This window comes from Lepidochelys olivacea (genome assembly GCF_965140295.1).
Source record: "Lepidochelys olivacea isolate rLepOli2 genome assembly, chromosome: 1".
In the NCBI taxonomy this organism is placed as follows: domain Eukaryota; kingdom Metazoa; phylum Chordata; order Testudines; family Cheloniidae; genus Lepidochelys; species Lepidochelys olivacea.
Window position 1 is genome coordinate 189,129,770 of NC_140411.1, and position 17,756 is coordinate 189,147,525.

Here is a 17,756-nt window from a genome sequence, read left to right on the forward strand (position 1 = left end):
ATTAAGACTTTTTTTTTTTTTTTTTTTTTTGCTGCAGGGTTCAAAAAGGATGTACTGGCTGACTTTTCTTGGGGTATATCGAACAACTTCATGGCTATGTCTGGAGACCTGATGCACAGTAGCTTGGGCATGACAACCACCACCATTTCTGGGCCCACTGTTCACCATTACAGCAGAGTTCCAAATTTTGTTTGCTCCCCCATGTTGGACTTTGATGCAGTTTATCAGTTTTGGACATATATAAGTTTTGCCTTTTTAAATAGCTTCCTTTGAAATATTTTCAGTTTTCAAATGTAAGTAAATGAAGTTTTTAAAAGTAGGGAAAAATGATTTTCTCTCTACACATATATATGCTGTATGGCAGACAATGTGAATCCTAAATCTGGAGAAGATCATTTTAAAATGGTTTATACAGCATCTTTGATGAATATCTACTTGGACTAGTGTTGGGCTGGCAAATCTGTATATGAAACACCTAACAGCTAAAGATTATTTTTCTATAGGATTTTTTGTGTGTGGTTTTTTTCGTGCTGGTGAGAAGTAGCAACTGAAGTACCATATCCACAGAACACTTACAGCATGGGAAGTAATAGTGCAAGCTTTCCTCATACTACTCCACCACTGTATTCAACTGTTACACTTGATCCTTGCAAGTAAGTCAGTTGTCATGACATCTTCAGTCTTTGGACTCTACTGAGACTGCCAACAAGTGGCCAGTTAGAATCACTTTTAATTTTTTTGTGAAATGGACACTTGTTTACTGCAAACTGGACTGAAATAACCTATACATTTCATGTAAGCTAGTGAACAGCCTATGTATGATTGAGTTTCACTTACTATGGCAGTGGTGGGCAACCTGTGGCCTGTTAGGGTAATCTGCTGGCAGGCCGCCAGACCATTTGTTTACATTTGCACAGCCACCGACAACTCCCAATGGCCGTGGTTCGCCTATTGCCTAGGCTAAATTTGAACTGGTGAACTATCATCCCATGAAAAAATTATTTTAAGGAGCCAGGTTCTCTCCTTAGAGTGGGGGTTCTCAAACTGGGGGTCGTGACCCCCTCAGAGGGTCGCAAGGTTATTACAAGGGAGTCACGAGCTGTCAGCCATGCACAGGGTTGGCAGCCCGAGCCCCGCCAGCCCAGCTCCATCCCCATCCCCAACCCTGCTCCAGAATTTAAAAGAGTGTTAAATATAAAATCCTGTGTTTTTTAATTTATAAGGGGGGGTCCCACTCAGAGGCTTGCTGTATGAAGGAGTTTGCCAATATAAAAAGTTTGAGAACCACTGCCTTAGAGCATTTAGAAGGAGTGTTTGAAAGGACTGGATAACAGCAGAAGTACTCAGATACTATGGTGATGAGGCCATATAAGTGCTTGGAGCTGGCATTTAGGGTTCTGTTAAAACTTTCAAAGGACTAGCTGGCTCAGGGGACTAGTTGTGGTTGGGCTATGGAGCCATGTACCTCCAGATTGCATTAGCTATTGATTAGTCTACATGAAATGGGTTTGGGGGAGTATCACAATCCCATTCCTGACGGACAGGTGTCCACCTCACTAAAACCACCAGCACATTATCTGACACCCAACACCGCCCCTGACCCGACAGTATCACTGAAGAGGCCAAAATCTGAAATGGCCGTGGAGACTGAACTCCCTTTCATCTTTGAAGCAGTTGCACCAGGACAGGGGTTAGACACACTGGCAAGGCTGAGAGTGATGGAACCTGGCTCTGCTGCACCTGCTCTGTGGATGGAGATCTATGAGGCAGAGGGTCATTCTGTTCTGTGTTTGTACAGAGCCTACCACAATGGGATCCTAAACCATGACTGGAGCTCCTAGGCACTACAGCTATACAAATAAATAATATCCTATGTGTCACCTTTTACCCGTACTAAAGTCATAAAAGACAAATGGATTTATGTTCTACTTAATGTGTCCTGCCTCCCATCCTCCCAGATGAAAGCACTAAGGTATTGTTCATTCAAAACCAGTGAAAAGTGATTGGTGTTGCCATTTGTACCTAGAAGAGGTTTCTCAGTATATGCAACCCTCACACCCTCTCTGAGCCATGTCAGCAAGTGTCATCACCTTTGAAATATGTTTTAATCGGCTTGCTTGGACTTGTATCCCAGGCCAGGCTGCAGGCATCACTATAACACTTCTTTTCTCAGCTGATGTATCTGGACGTGTGTGATTGTCCATTACTGTATATATGCGTGTGCATGTTTAGAGAATGTGTGTGCTGGTCAAGAGGGTGGAATTTGTCCCCCTCATCTTGAAAATATAATGGAAAAACAGAGGAAATAAAACAGTGGAGTTGAAAAGAAAAATAAGTGTTTCTTCCTGGGGAGCTGCAGAAGCCCAAACCAGGATGGGTAGAGCTGGTAGCAGCAGGCAGAATGAGGGTGGGATTACAACAAGTGGATAGTGTAGTGTTAAACCATCAAGTTTGAAATTTGTGGACTCCCTGGAGCTAGGTCCCAGTACTGATAGCTCTGACTTAACTATTCATCCTCTTAAAGTTCACTATGTGAAGGTCTTCAGGATGAGATCTTAAAAACACAAATCCTACCTGTGTAGCCATTAAAGATTCCATGGTACGAATAAAGGTTTTCCTTCAGACAAAATTGCCCCTCCACACCCACAATGGTGTAGCAGGTATGATGTCACTCTCTGCTTCCATGTGGCAGACGCTACTTAAAGGGGCTCTTTCTTCTGTTGTCTGTTTATAGGTCTGTTGTTATTCTATGGTAACAGACAGAGTCCTAGAAGGAGAGATGGGGAGCTGTTCAGTATTGGATTGAGGGAGTGTAGCCTTGCTGAGTGGGTGAAGAGAATTTACTCCATGAAGGACATCTTAGATCAGGGGTGGACAAACTTTTTGGCCTGAAGGCCACATCTTGGTACGGAAATTGTATGGCGGGCCATGAATGCTCACAAAATTGGGGGTTGGGGTGCAGGAGGGGGGTGAGGGCTCTGGGGAGGGGCCAGAAATGAGGAGTTCAGGGGGTGGGAGGGGGCTGGGGCAGGGGATTGGGGTGCAGGGTGTGTGTGATTGCTCCAGCTGGGGGTGCGGGCTCAGGGGTGGGGCTGGGCATGAAGGGTTTGGGGGGCAAGAGGATGCTTCGGGCCGGGACCGAGGGGTTCGAGGGCGGGAGGGGGATCAGTGCTGTGACAGGGAGTTGGGGTGCAAGAGAAGATCGGGGTGCAGGCTCCTGGAGGCGCTTACTTCAGGCAACTCCCAGAAGCAGCAGCATGTTCTCCCCTCCAGCTCCTATGCAGAGGCACAGCCAGGCAGCTCTGCACGCTGGTTCCTGGCCAATGGGAGCTGCAAAGCCAGCGCTTGGGGCAGGGGCAGTGTGCAGAGCCCCCTGGCTGCCCCTATGCATAGGAGCCAGAGAGGACACATGCCGCTGCTCCCGGGAACCATGCGGAGCCACACCACACGTGGAGTGGGGCAAGCCCCAGACTCCACTTCCCCGGCAGGAGCTCGAGGGCTGGATTAAAAGGTCTGACAGGCTGGACGCAGCCCACAGGCTGTAGTTTGCCCGACCTGTCTTAGATCAAAGACGCTGTGTGTGTGAAGAGAGGGGTGGAGAAAAGATATGCGTTAAAGCAGGCAATCTCCCCAGCTTTTCTGTGAGTAGGTCTGAGCTGCAGACCTCCACATATCTCCTGTGTGGACCTGCTGGATGATAGTTACTAGTTACACACAACCTACATTAAAAACTATTTTATATAAAAACACAAGGGGCCCTGGACTGTGCATTCAGACCCAGGGTAGCCACAGTGGCATCTCAAAATCTCTGGATAGAAGAGTACAGGACCAGATCCTAAAACTCTTAATGATTGGACAGGAAAACACCACAAGTAAGAAAATGCTATTATTTATGTAGCGCCTTTGGCAGGGCCTGGTGCATTACAGGTAAGTAGCGTAACAATACAAGCTTCCTGCCCAGAAGAACTTCAGATGGAGAGAAACAAAACACAACAGCGTGGGGAAAGGAATGCAACATCAAAGCTAAGAGTTTGGGCAGCTGTGTTCAGCCGAGGTCTTCTGAGGTCTGTGGTTGTGTCTTCCGGCTTGAATGGTTTAAACTGCAACGGGAGCCAGATGAAAGGCCCAGGAGGCGAGGAAGGGGAGCAGCTGTTGGTGGAAGAGTGATTTTTGGAAAGGCGTTGCCAGCAGTATTAACACCTAGTTCTTCCCCAGCGCTTTTCAGCGGCAGATTTCCATGCGCCTCACCATCTTTTAGCGTATTAGCCCCGTTCCACGCAAGGGAAACCGGAGCGCAGAGGGAGGCCCCGTGAACGGCCGGGCTCACCCAGAAAGCCTGTGACGGTGCCAGGGGGCGGGGCTGGGCCTGACGTGGGCAGAGGCCCCGGGGCGGTGAATCGAACCTGGCCACGCCCCCGCCTAGGGAGCCCCGCCCCGCCCCGCCCCGCCCCGCCCCCTCCGCGCGCGCGCGCGCGCCGGCCCGCCGAGTGGGAGAGCGCCGCGCTGCTTAGCTCCCCCCACCCCCACCTGCTTAGGTCTCAACAGGGCAGAATCAGGGCGGGAGGGGCCCGCTGTTCAGGGGAAAGGGAGCAACATCCGGGTAACTCGAGCGACCGTCCCCTGAAGCCCAGTGGGGAAGGGCGGGCCGGGCGAAACCATGGTTCCACGATGGGAGCAGGGGGAAGGACGGAACGTCCGGACCGCAGCGTGTGGGGGGGAGCAGAAGCGGGAAAGACCGCCCCCCCCTCCACTAGGGATGAGCTCGCTCTGCTCGAACCCAGCCGCCGTTGCGGGACAGTGTGTTACCTCAGAGTTTAGGGGGCTGAGGAGTCCCCGGGGGAAAGCGCAGAGGGGGATTTCCCACAGAGGGCTCGAGACCTACCATCAGGCGCCCTCCCCCACGGCAGGAATCGGAATAGTATCTGCCAGATGGGGGCGGCTGAGCGGGCTGACTGTGGGCGCTGGAAAGGCGATACCATCAGGCGGGGGGATCCTAGTGGGGAGCGGAATGGTATCTTCCAGCAGGGGCCACCTATGGGCGGAACCATCCGGTAGTGGGGCGGGGGAGGGCCCACACTGGTAGTGGCTGGCGCGCTGCAGGGAGGAGGCGGGATAATAGTGAAAAGTCTAGCTGGGGAAAAAGGAGCAGACAGCGGCTCGTTGGTCTAGGGGTATGATTCTCGCTTCGGGTGCGAGAGGTCCCGGGTTCAAATCCCGGACGAGCCCGCTTGGAAAGGGGGGGCGCGAGCTCTCCCGTTTTGTGGGTTTGATCCCTCAGTTCATTTTATTGCATTACCTGGACAGCGGGGCCCCGAGGGCAGTAAGGGAAGGAGCCCAAGGTGAAGTGGGTGGGAGGAGGGCAATGCAGAGAAGGGGGGGGGGTAACTGGGGTGGGTGGGAGTTGCACAGGGGGAAGGGGTGCACAGGGGGGCAGTGGCTGGCCGGGCGTCCTGGGGGTGGGGAAAGTAGGGGATCCTGCAAGTGGAGACACAAAAATTGAACAGTGAGATCAGGCTGGGGAGGCAGGCAAAGAGAGATTGCTGTATTGTTTCCCTTTGTAAATACGTGGGAGGTGCCCCCCCGTGACAAGGAGGGTTAGGGTTAGGGAGGGCACAGACCCATAGGAACGTGGGGAGGACAGGGTCATAGGGAGACGAAGTAGGGGGCACGGGAGGAGAGGGGAAATACACAGGCAGCATCCGCTCTCCCCGTGCACCCCAAGGTGTGTTTCTTCCTGCCGCCTTCCCTCCCCCCACCCCCGGGCTCTCTACGTAGTCCCCCGCCCCGTAATGCTAGTCTCATTAAAGGGTTGAGCAATGTTATTAGAGGCCGCAGAAGAGGAGGCTGTATGGGGGTACTTGCGGGAAAAGTGGGGCTAATAATATATTGCTCGTGTGGAGGAGGCGAGGGGACTCGCGAAGCAGTGAGAATAAATCTAATATTCAAATTAATGCACTGTCAATACGGAAAGCAAGAGGGCCATGTTTTTCGTTGCAGCTATTTCCTCATTTCTTTTATCTTGATGTGTAAATGCACTTTCAATAAAAACAATGTAAAATGATCGTAGAACTGTTCAAGGGTTGAGAAGAGAAAAACAGGGCTCGTCCGGGATTTGAACCCGGGACCTCTCGCACCCTAAGCGAGAATCATACCCCTAGACCAACGAGCCCGCTATATGGGCAGCTTTCTAGCTACTGCAAAGGAAGCTAACGTTGGTTCAGTCCTATCCATGTGGATATTTCCGATTTAGTCAGTTGTTACGCTAGCTCTATTCTGCCCCCTATGTAGGTTCTGCCACCAAGGATCGTGCATTACCCCTTCATTTGTTATTAGAATTTTTATTAGACTCAAATTAATTAATTAGATAAACAATACTATTATTTGTAATAGAGATAATAATGCACATGGAACTGCACAGACTCTTTAATCAAACCTGAGGGCCAGTGTATGATCCCTTTTCATCCTTCAGATCTGTAAGAGCTGCCTTCTCCTTGGGAAAAATTCACCCCGTGCAGTGACCCAGTACAAGATCTATAGACCATTTAAGAGCTCAAAATTAAGAAGGAATAAAAGCCCACAGAAAACAGGCTGTTATAACAATGTCAAGCAGCAAAGTCACCTTGTTTAATGATAGACAAATATTTAATTTAATAACTATGGTCCCAACCCTGCAATCTGAGCCACACAGATGGATCCCTCCAACTGTGAGGATCCTTACTGACTCCAGTGCGATGCTACATGGGCATAGGGGTGTCTGCTTTTATTCAAAAGTCTCTTGGGCATTATACACCTATCTGCCTGTTATATTTACAAAGAACCAATCACCATAGCATCCAGGTGCTGAAGTACAGTTATATAAGAGAATCAGGACTCAGAACAAAATTGGATCTGCTCCTACCGTCTTATGAGTCAGTCACTGTATTTGGATTTTTAAAAATTATCTTAGCATTGTTATTATTGGTTGGCTTTGCAAAAGATAAGGTTTTGCAGCTGTAAAGGTGGTCAGACTAGGTTACATTCTGAGCTCAGTTTCACCTACAATAGTCTGTTTCTTAGCATGATCTCTGAGCCTTGGCTTACGGTGGAATGATCTAAGGGAAACGCTATGTTTTTCTACAATGTAGGCTGCAGCTGTGCTCATTTTAATACAGAGGATGTTTTAATTGAGCTGGAACACCATTCTTGGACCTGTAGTTTCTCTGGAAAGGACCACTCCAAGGCAGTGAACTGGTGTACTGTTTAGTGGACCATGCAATATATGAACCATATTGCTTGGACTGAGACTGAGCAATTCCACAGTGGGACCTGCAGAGTTCTCAAGCAGCTCTGTTTGGATCAAAATAGGCCTTTTGCAGCACTGAATGCTGCATCCTGCTGCCCATTTGAGCAATCATGGAAGCTCAGATCAAGATGGGATATTGAACACTAGGACTCGTAGTTTCCGCATAGGGACATGATGTGAACAAAACAAAACCACCAGTATGCTCTGCAGGACACTCTAAAAAGTTTGTTCCAGCACCTCCTCTTTTGACACTTCAGTCTTTTGTACCTCATGTTTATTACCTGAAAAGAATAGGTCCAGAGTAGGCCTCATCCAAATATACTTGAAGAGAGATGCTCTTACAACTCACAGGGTGAGCTGACACTTTAAGTGGTTTCGGGCTCAGCTGCTCTTGTGTGAGGCTTAGCCCACCTCCCCAGGTGAAGGGACTGAACATAGGAGTCACATGACAAGGAGAAGTATGTGACTAAACCAAGCTTGCTGGGATAAAAAAAGGGCAGGCTATTTAGGAGAAAGATTAGGTGGGAGTGCTCTGTTAAGATGGAGGCTACTAGTTAGAAAAGGGGCTGGTGAGGAGGCAAGGGTGAGCATCCGATGAAGTGTACTGTAGCTCACAAAAGCTTATGCACAAACAAATTTGTTGGTCTCTGAGGTGCCACAAGTACTGCTTTTCCTTTTGCATATTGGCAGAGGCTCTAGGAAGTAAAGATGGGACAGTTTGTTATGGGGTAGATATAATTGTTTCGCATCCCAGGATGGTAACTTGTTGTAGAGGGTAGGTGTGGGTTCCCCTGTGATCTTCCTTGTGCAGAGGTACAGCTGCTCCTGTCAACAGGAAGGAGAAGGGACTGACTAAGGACCAGGAGAGCTGGATGTTGGACCCAGGTGAAAGGCTGTTTGGGAACAGGACAAATCCTTTGAGCAATGGTTATGTATGGCAAGAGGATGGGAGAAAAATTGTTGTTGTTTGTGTTTCTGTTTGGACTCCAATTCTGAAAGGGGTAGACTTTTGTGACTTAGCTGGAGTGATTTAACTATACTGGGGGCTGGAGAATCATCTGAGAAGGAAAACTGAGGTGTAATACTAACTGGAAATCAGACTAGGTAAGCCTCTGCAGTGGCCTTATCCTCAACTGGTCCTAACGTCATGGGAATCCAGGGTCTCCCTAGAAGACAGGGGAAGTCATTTTTCTGTCTGATACACTTTAAAAACTTGTTTGATGCAAGATGCACCCAGCAATGAATTTTAAAACTGCTACAGAGTGGAATAACATACAACATGGTTAAATGTGTGCATCAGTTATTTAAATATTAAAGAGATTGTCGTTCCCCCCACCAATCAGATCTTCAAGAAAGAGATGGGACTAAAAGTGGGATGTAACCATGTCTCTGTTCTCTTTTGTGTATATAACAGCAGCCTAGTGCCTTGACTGCAGTAATCCCCTAACCTGTCTTGCATGAAACTACCCCCAAGTCTGCAAAAGAACCAATATTTACTATAAACCTGCTTCAGAACATAGGCTGTGCAGGTCAACTAGGCAAAGACAACGATCTTTAGGTGGAAAAACTACAACAACCAAAATAATTCAACTTTGTTGAAAGAAATGGGAAAACACACTGAATTACCCTTACCCAAATGCATCGGGGAAAATCAAACTAGGAAATGGAAGCATTACGAGAAAAAGCCTCAGAGACCTTCTATTTTCCTAATCCATCAATCCTACTGTATGTAGTAAACAGTGAACCAGTAAAGTGCTTAAAACCACTATGGCTTATTGCTAATAGTAGTCAAGGTAGCAGGCCATACTGAGGCATTTTTGCTTATTGCTAAAAGTAGCCAAATCAGCAGGTCCTAAATTGGTCATGCAGAGGCCTCAGCGTAAGCAAGACAGGAGGGGAGAGGGTTTTGGGTGCCACAGATAGGGTGGCTTGACTCCGTGCCCTTCCTGCTAAGAATGTTGAAATTGCTGATGCATGTATTTTAGAAAAACAAGAAGTCCGTTTATATGCGCCCTCGGGAATGTTTGTCAGGGCCCTAAGGCATGGACACTCTGAAAAAAAAAATCTCTGGTTAATCAACAATCATAAGATGCTTGATCTTTTAAACCTGCTTACTTAGCAAGTTTTCTTTAAGGGATGTGTCATTGTATTACTAATGTATAAATAAAGGGAAAAAGTTGGAGGTAGTGGGACTTCTCAGAAGGGGCTCTTAAGGGACGCTCTCTCTGGACGCATCTTGGTCTCCACTGGCAGACAGAAGCCTGGCCAGCTGAAGCGTGTCACGGTGCCACTTGAAAGCCTCACTCGGCTTTGGTAATTATTGAGGGTTGGGGGTGTTTTACTAACCTGTTGCAGATGTGTGTAAGTGCTTGAGACTAAGTAAAGTTTAGCTTTAAGTGAAAACACTCTTGTGTTGTCCTGTTTGTACCAGCCATCTATCAGTTGAACGGCTATGTCTCCCTTGATTTATTTCCTGACACCACCTTGCGCAGAGTAAAAATTACCAAGAACTTTGGGTTAAAAAAACCTCAGGTAACACTACTACTGATAAAAAGAGAAGGAGTTCTAGTGGCACCTCAGAGACTAACCAATTTATTTGAGGATAAGCTTTCGTGAGCTACAGCTCACTTCATCGGATGCATACTGTGGAAAATACAGTGAGGAGATTTATATACACACAGAACATGAAAAAATGGGTGTTATCATACACACTGTAAGGAGAGTGATCACTTAAGATGAGCTATTACCAGCAGGAGAGCGCGGTGGGCGGGAGGGGAGAAAAACCTTTTGTCGTGATAATCAAGGTGGGTCATTTCCAGCAGTTAACAGGAACATCTGAGGAACAGTGGGGGGTGGGGCAGGGAAATAAACATGGGGAAATAGTTTTACTTTGTGTAATGACCCATCCACTCCCAGTCTCTATTCAAATCTAAGTTAATTGTATCCAGTTTGCAAATGAATTCCAATTCAGCAGTCTCTCCTTGGAGTCTGTTTTTGAAGTTTTTTTTGTTGTAATATAGCGACCTTTAGGTCTGTAATCGAGTGACCAAAGAGATTGAAGTGTTCTCCAACTAGTTTTTTAATGTTATAATTCTTGATGTCTGATTTGTGTCCATTTATTCTTTTACGTAGAGACTGTCCAGTTTGACCAATGTACATGGCAGAGGGGCATTGCTGGCACATGAGGGCATATATCACATTGGTAGATGTGCAGGTGAACGAGCCTCTGATAGTGTGGCTGATGTGATTAGGCCCTATGATGGTGTCCCCTGAATAGATATGTGGACACAGTTGGCAACGGGCTTTGTTGCAAGGATAGGTTCCTGGGTTAGTGGTTCTGTTGTGTGGTTGCTGGTGAGTATTTGCTTCAGGTTGGGGGGCTGTCTGTAGACAAGGACTGGCCTGTCTCCCAAGATTTGTGAGAGTGATGGGTCGTCCTTCAGGATAGGTTGTAGATCCTTGATGATGCGTTGGAGAGGTTTTAGTTGGGGGCTGAAGGTGATGGCTAGTGGCGTTCTGTTATTATCTTTGTTGGGCCTGTCCTGTAGTAGGTGACTCCTGGGTACTCTTCTGGCTCTGTCAATTTGTTTCTTCACTTCAGCAGGTCGGTACTGTAGTTGTAAGAATGCTTGATAGAGATCTTGTAGGTGTTTGTCTCTGTCTGAGGGGTTGGAGCAAATGAGGTTGTATCGTAGAGCTTGGCTGTAGATGATGGATCGTGTGGTGTGGTCTGGATGAAAGCTGGAGGCATGTAGGTAGGAATAGCGGTGAGTAGGTTTCCGGTATAGGGTGGTGTTTATGTTACCATCACTTATTAGCACCGTAGTGTCCAGGAAGTGGATCTCTTGTGTGGACTGGTCCAGGCTGAGGTTGATGGTGGGCTGGAAATTGTTGAAATCATGGTGGAATTCCTCAAGGGCTTCTTTTCCATGGGTCCAGATGATGAAGATGTCATCAATATAGCGCAAGTAGAGTAGGGACATTAGGGGACGAGAGCTGAGGAAGCGTTGTTCTAAGTCAGCCATAAAAATGTTGGCATACTGTGGGGCCATGCGGGTACCCATAGCAGTGCCATTGATTTGAAGGTATTCATTGTCCCCAAATATGAAATAGTTATGGGTGAGGACAAAGTCACAAAGTTCAGCCACCAAGTTTGCCGTGACATTATCGGGGATACTGTTCCTGACGGCTTGTAGTCCATCTTTGTGTGGAATGTTGGTGTAGAGGGCTTCTACATCCATAGTGGCCAGGATGGTGTTATCAGAAAGATCACCGATGGATTGTAGTTTCCTCAGGAAGTCAGTGGTGTCTCGAAGATAGCTGGGAGTGCTGGTAGCGTCGGGCCTGAGGAGGGAGTCTACATAGCCAGACAATCCTGCTGTCAGGGTGCCAATGCCTGAGATGATGGGGCGCCCAGGATTTCCAGGTTTATGGATCTTGGGTAGCAGATAGAATACCCCAGGTCGGAGTTCCAGGGGTGTGTCTGTGCGGATTTGTTCTTGTGCTTTTTCAGGGAGTTTCTTGAGCAAATGCTGTAGTTTCTTTTGGTAACCCTCAGTGGGATCAGAGGGTAATGGCTTGTAGAAAGTGGTGTTGGAGAGCTGCCGAGCGGCCTCTTGTTCATATTCCGACCTATTCGTGATGACGACAGCACCTCCTTTGTCAGCCTTTTTGATTATGATGTCAGAGTTGTTTCTGAGACTGTGGATGGCATTGTGTTCTGCACGGTTATGGGGCAAGTGATGCTGCTTTTCCACAATTTCAGCCCGTGCACGTCAGCGGAAGCACTCTATGTAGAAGTCCAGTCTGTTGTTTCGACCTTCAGGAGGAGTCCACCTAGAATCCTTCTTTTTGTAGTGTTGGTAGGAAGGTCTCTGTGGATTAGTATGTTGTTCAGAGGTGTGTTGGAAATATTCCTTGTGTCTGAGACGTCGAAAATAGGATTCTAGGTCACCACAGAACTGTATCATGTTCATGGGGGTGGAGAGACAGAAGGAGAGGCCCCGAGATAGGACAGATTCTTCTGCTGGGCTAAGAGTATAGTTGGATAGATTGACAATATTGCTGGGTGCGTTAAGGAAACCATTGCTGTGGCCTCTTGTGGCATATAGTAGTTTAGATAGTTTAGTGTCCTTTTTCTTTTGTAGAGAAGCAAAGTGTGTGTTGTAAATGGCTTGTCTAGTTTTTGTAAAGTCCAGCCACGAGGAAGTTTGTGTGGAAGGTTGGTTTTTTATGAGAGTATCCAGTTTTGAGAGCTCATTCTTAATCTTTCCCTGTTTGCTGTAGAGGATGTTGATCAGGTGGTTCCGCAGTTTCTTTGAGAGCGAGTGGCACAAGCTATCAGCATTGTCTGTATGGTATGTAGATTGTAATGGATTTTTTACCTTCAGTCCTTTTGGTATGATGTCCATCTGTTTGCATTTGGAAAGGAAGATGATGTCTGTCTGTATCTGTACAAGATTTTTCATGAAGTTGATGGATTTCCACTCCATACGGCTAAATGCAGTGCCTTGCATAATGACAGGTTTCAGAGTAGCAGCCGTGTTAGCCTGTATTCGCAAAAAGAAAAGGAGTACTAGTGGCACCTTAGAGACTAACCAATTTACTGGTATTATCTGAATTTGCTACTGGTATTATCTGAAAGGATAATCCAACCCATGTTACTAGATGGGAGTGAAGACTGGGGCCTAACCTTTCCAGCTGCCACACCAGCTAGAACAGAACACCTGCAGTTTTGCAAGCAGATATTATGCATGCATAAAAACTAACTGAATTGTGAGCACAGAGCAGAACTGGGACACTTTCCTTCTAATCAGTATTCCCAGATAAAAGTTAAATTAACACTGAGTTAAATTTGAGCGTATACTAAATAATTTAGGGTGAAAAACATTACAAAGAGATCTATCCTTAAAACATACATTATAAATCCTAGAAGTAAGGTTAAACTTAAAAGAAATTTAAACAAAGTTTTGGAAATGCACAGTTAAAGTATTCAAATAACCTCGATTCTGCCCTATAGTGATGCCAATAATCAAAAACTAATCCCATCTGAAAACATAATTCTATCCTCTCCCTAACACCTGTCAGGCTCTTGCCTCATGAAATTGAGCAAAATGTTATTCTCCTGTGTCCTATCAATCTACGCATAAACCAGGTCCAGATTTCACCCAGCCCAAATAGAACTCTCATTTGTGTGGTCTTCAATAAAACTATGTTGTCTGATAGTTGCTCTCTCCAGTGAAGAAGCTGTTATCTGTGAAAACAAGCCAGGCTGCCGAGGTAGCACTGTGGCTGCTCTGCAGTTCTCTAGTGTCAGATTGGCTAGGAAAGGACAAGTGTGTTTGAAGAGGTTGAGGCCCGAACACAGAAGGTGTTGAACTACACCCCACTGGCCGACACCCTGAGAGCCCAGGGCTATAAGGTCCAGATACATGCCCTGATCGTGGAAGCTCTGGGCGCATGGGACCCCCACAACGAGCTGGTACTGAGAGCATGCGGAGTCGGTCAATGCTACGCCTGGCTCATGAAATAGCTCATGGTGTCCGACACCATCAGGTGGTCCAGAGACATCTACATTGAAGACATAAGGGGACACCACCAGTAGCAGTTTGAGTAACCGAGACCACCGACCAGGGAAATAACCCACTTCCTTCCCTGACAAACCAAGGGACACACCCCACCCATGTACTTATTCTCTACACCAATATTGACTTGGACTCTTAATACATTCCATGGGTGGCATACCCGAGCCCAGTTATCCACTGATGCTTTAAAAACTCTTACACCCCAAATCTGGATCTATGCTGGTTATATAATATGTATGTACCTCATGAACCTTGTAACCAATACTTGCAGTCCCCCATAACCCAAGCCCGACCCCAGCTGTACAGTACCTTCCCTCTTATCTTGTGTATAAATTTGGTTTTAAACATTAACTTTAATAAAATTCCTTCATCCTTACAGTTCATGATCTGCTATTGATTTGTTACTGTTTTAAGACCTAAACAATGAAAAACACTAAAACTTGAAGGCAGGTGGTCAGTGTGGAGCAAGCTGGGGTGCAGCAAGATGAGTGGAAATGGCAGAGACTGGACATAGTGGGGTGGGTGGACACTGGGGCAGTATTGCTCAGCCCATGAGTGAGTTCCCCAAAAGCCTGAGGCTGACATAAAATTAATGAGATTGTTAAAATAAATTTGAAGGGTGGTATTTGTCTGCTGGTTTTTGAGCCCCTAAGCTCTTCTCTACAACAGTGAGGGCTAGAAGCATTAAATAAAGAAAGAAAGAAAGAGCTCAGGTGCTTGTAAAATCACATGACTCCAGACTTTGGGGCTTTAAGAACCACACCCATTAAGAGTGAGCAGCCCTGGTGGCTTGGCCGGGAAGGCGAGGGGTGGGCGCGCAGAGCTGGCACAGGCGCTGGGGCTGGGGCTGGGGCTGAGGCGCGGTGCAGCCCGTCACACCAGTACGGCCTGGGCTACATAAGCCACAGTCCGCCAGCAACTGGGGAACATCCCCGGCATCCCCTTGCACCCGCTCAGCGTCACGTGTTCCACGGAGGGGCGGGGCGAAGCGGAGAAAAGCGGGGCCAAGGCAACGACCCTCCTCTTTCTGGTAGGGCGCTCCTCTAGTGAATGACAAACCAACTCGCCAATCAAGTAGCCGCATCGGACACGCGGGGCGGGACCAGACAAGGGCGGTGGGCGGGACGCGGGAGGCGTGCGCGATTGACGGCTCCTCCGTCCCATCTCCTGGCGGGGAGCCCCTTTCCCCGCCCACCGTCCGGCCCGAAGGGGCGGGGCTGCGCCGGGGGCCGGGACAATGGGGGCACGGGGAGGCGGCGGCAGGAAAATGGCAGCGGCAGCAGGAGGCGGCGCGGGGCGGCCGGTGGCGGCTCCGGCGCTGATGCTGGCGGCGGCGGCCGCTCTGGGCTTCCGTGAGTGCAGGGGCCGGGGCGGGGGGTTCCCCTGGAGCGGGCGGGGTGACCCGGGAGCCCTGGGCGGGGCGGCGCCTGGGCTGGAGACCCGCAAAGCGCCGCTCTCGGGGGCTCCGCGGCAGCGGGCGTGTCCTGGGCCCGTGGCCGCTCGCCGGCCGTGGGGGCCGCCCCGGTGCGGCTGGGTGAGAGCAGCTGTGGGGGAAACACGCTCTCCCCGGCCCGGCCCGGCCCGCCCCACCCTGGTCCCCGACTGCCGCGGGGCTTGGCTAGCGGTGACCAGATTTAAACCCTCTCCAAGGAGGAGCTGTTTTAAAACGTACGTGTCGCTTGCGTGCTTGGACGATATCCCACCCCTGGACCTGAGGGCGGCGGCAACAGTAGCAGCAGCAGCAGAAAGTCCTTGAGGAGCCTGGTCCCCTAGGCTGTGCTGTCTGACTGGGGGCCTTGAGGATTTCCCCTTTACCTGTAGGGACTGGACTGGTGGCCTCCAGCTGGAAGAAGTGGGTAAAGCATTGCGGGGTTCCGGCCAGAGCTAAATTCTGTGTTGTTGCAGCTGCTTCGGAAATGGGGCATCCGGTCCTGGGGTCTGAATTGATATACACCACTGGGCAGAGAGTAGAGGGGGCAGCTGTAAGGATACCAACCTAACCTGGTTAAGAAGGAAACTACTGCTGGGTATAGCCTATCCTGCCAATCCCCCACCATACCTGTTGCTGTTTCCTGGGCATTTCCAAGTGTCCAGTCACTTGGAGAAAATTATGTGATATTAAAGGGACACTCAAGAGAAACTACTGTTCATACTGTATCTGTTAGCAAGCACTAGGCTGATAACAGCCGTACTGGGTCAGTCCAAGGTCCATCTAGCCCAGTATCCTGTCTTCTGACGGTGGCCAATGCCCGGTGCTTCAGAGGAGATGAACAGAACGGGTAATAATCAAGTGATCCATCCCCTGAAACTCTCACTGTAGTTTCTAAAATCTGATGCGTTTGCTTTTTCAGTTAGGCCCTGCAATGAAACTGACTAATTTGGGTTTCCCCTTTCTTAAATCGTTTTACTTCCTGGTTCTGGAATGGTGCTATCCCAGGTTGGTAGGAATGCTTTTAAATATAAACCAAAACCCTGTCCTACATGGCAAAGAGAAAATCATATGTGGTCTTGGGTAAACTCTGTCCAGAAGGGTATAAACTGTAGAAAATAACTTCCTTGAAAATTTATTTTGATAGTGAAAAGTGCTGGACTGCTCACTCTTGGCAGTGATGTTCTCTATCCACAGAGCAGTGTCCATCTCAAAGGCAGAGATTCCCAAATGGTGGTCTGAGGAACACTTGGCAGTGGACTTGAGGGAGAGCTGCTTAGTCACATGGGGTTGGATCCCCTCTCCTCCATCTGCTCAGTTTAGGGCTAGTTTACACTGGCAACGCTAAAGCGGTGCTGCGGCAGTGCTTTAATGTGCCTTGTGTGGTGACGGCACACAACGAGTGCGGCTCCCAGCGTTGGGGCACTGTTTACACTGGCACTTTACAGCGCTGCAACTTTCTTGCTTAGGGGTGTGAAAAAACACCCCCCTGAGCACAGCAAGTTGCAGTGCTGTTAATTGTCACTGTAGACAGACCCTTAATTGACAGCTTAAAATACACAACTGTTCTGCTAATATTACTTTCATGTAAGGAATTAGCTGTCAGAAGTTAGGCAATCATGAACAGGAGGGGAGACAATACACAATTGCTCAGAGATGTCCTTCATGCAATGGGGAAAACCCTGAAACCTTTAACAGTCCTTGCCCAGAGGCATTCAGCCACCACTTATATCACAGAGTTAACCCTCAAGTTCAGTTTGGGTATTGGGAAGTGAAGTGTTTGTGTGGTGGTAGGTAGCACATTTCTGAAATTTCTGATAACTGCAAGTAGGGAACAAATTGGATGTGTGCCCTGTGCGTGGATGAATTAGCCAATGCAGAAGAAAGGCTGTATGTTTGGCTGACTGCTACCTGTTTTTGTGTGGAGCTGAAACACTGGAATTCATGTGTGGCATGGAGTTTATGCAAAACAGGTTAGAACATCCCTGGAGAACAAGACTCCCTCTAGCTACTAAATCCCACTCTGCAATAGGGTAGTTTCTATTAAGCAGTTTTCTCTTTGTTGTGAGATGACTCATGTGGAGGAGGTGGTAGCTATCAGATGCTTAGCTTTCTTTCACTGCAGAAGTGACACTAATCATTGGTGGTGGTAGTGGCTGAAAGGGAATGCAAAATATCCAATACCAGTCCCCTCTGAAAAACAATCCATCTACTAAAACATCTGGAAAGGCAAACTTGTCTTGTTTCAGAGTAGCAGCCGTGTTAGTCTGTATCCGCAAAAAGAAAAGGAGTTCTTGTGGCATCTTAGAGAGTAACAAATTTATTTGAGCATAAAGCTTTTGTGAGCTACAGCTCACTTCATCGGATGCATGTAGTGGAAAATACAGTGGGGAGATCTTATATACACAGAGAACATGAAACAATGGGTGTTACCATACACACTGTAACAAGAGTGATCAGG

General features: G+C 48.1%; 2 protein-coding genes and 1 long non-coding RNA gene across 5 annotated transcripts in view; 2 read left to right on the forward strand and 1 right to left on the reverse strand.

Moving 5' to 3' along the window:
* The window catches only part of RCSD1 (RCSD domain containing 1), a 44,990-nt gene extending 42,680 nt beyond the window's left edge, over positions 1-2,310 (forward strand). Inside the window, exon 7 of the mRNA XM_084617935.1 lies at positions 38-2,310. Coding sequence (XP_084474061.1) covers positions 38-62 — 25 coding nt within the window. The 3' untranslated portion in view covers positions 63-2,310. The remainder of the gene's footprint in view (positions 1-37) is intronic.
* Positions 2,311-3,873: 1,563 nt separating this feature from the next.
* On the reverse strand, positions 3,874-4,969 carry LOC311515078. Its single transcript, XR_014710040.1, has 2 exons — positions 4,883-4,969; positions 3,874-4,149 (listed from the first exon to the last, which is right to left on the reverse strand). It is a non-coding gene; the product is annotated as an uncharacterized lncRNA (long non-coding RNA).
* A 10,134-nt stretch (positions 4,970-15,103) lies between these two features.
* Positions 15,104-17,756, forward strand: part of MPZL1 (myelin protein zero like 1) — a gene marked incomplete at its 5' end in the record, with an annotated part of 58,210 nt that continues 55,557 nt past the window's right edge. For all 3 annotated transcript variants that reach the window (XM_084617201.1, XM_084617200.1, XM_084617202.1), the window contains one exon: positions 15,104-15,218. In XM_084617201.1, coding sequence (XP_084473327.1) covers positions 15,104-15,218 — 115 coding nt within the window. The remainder of the gene's footprint in view (positions 15,219-17,756) is intronic.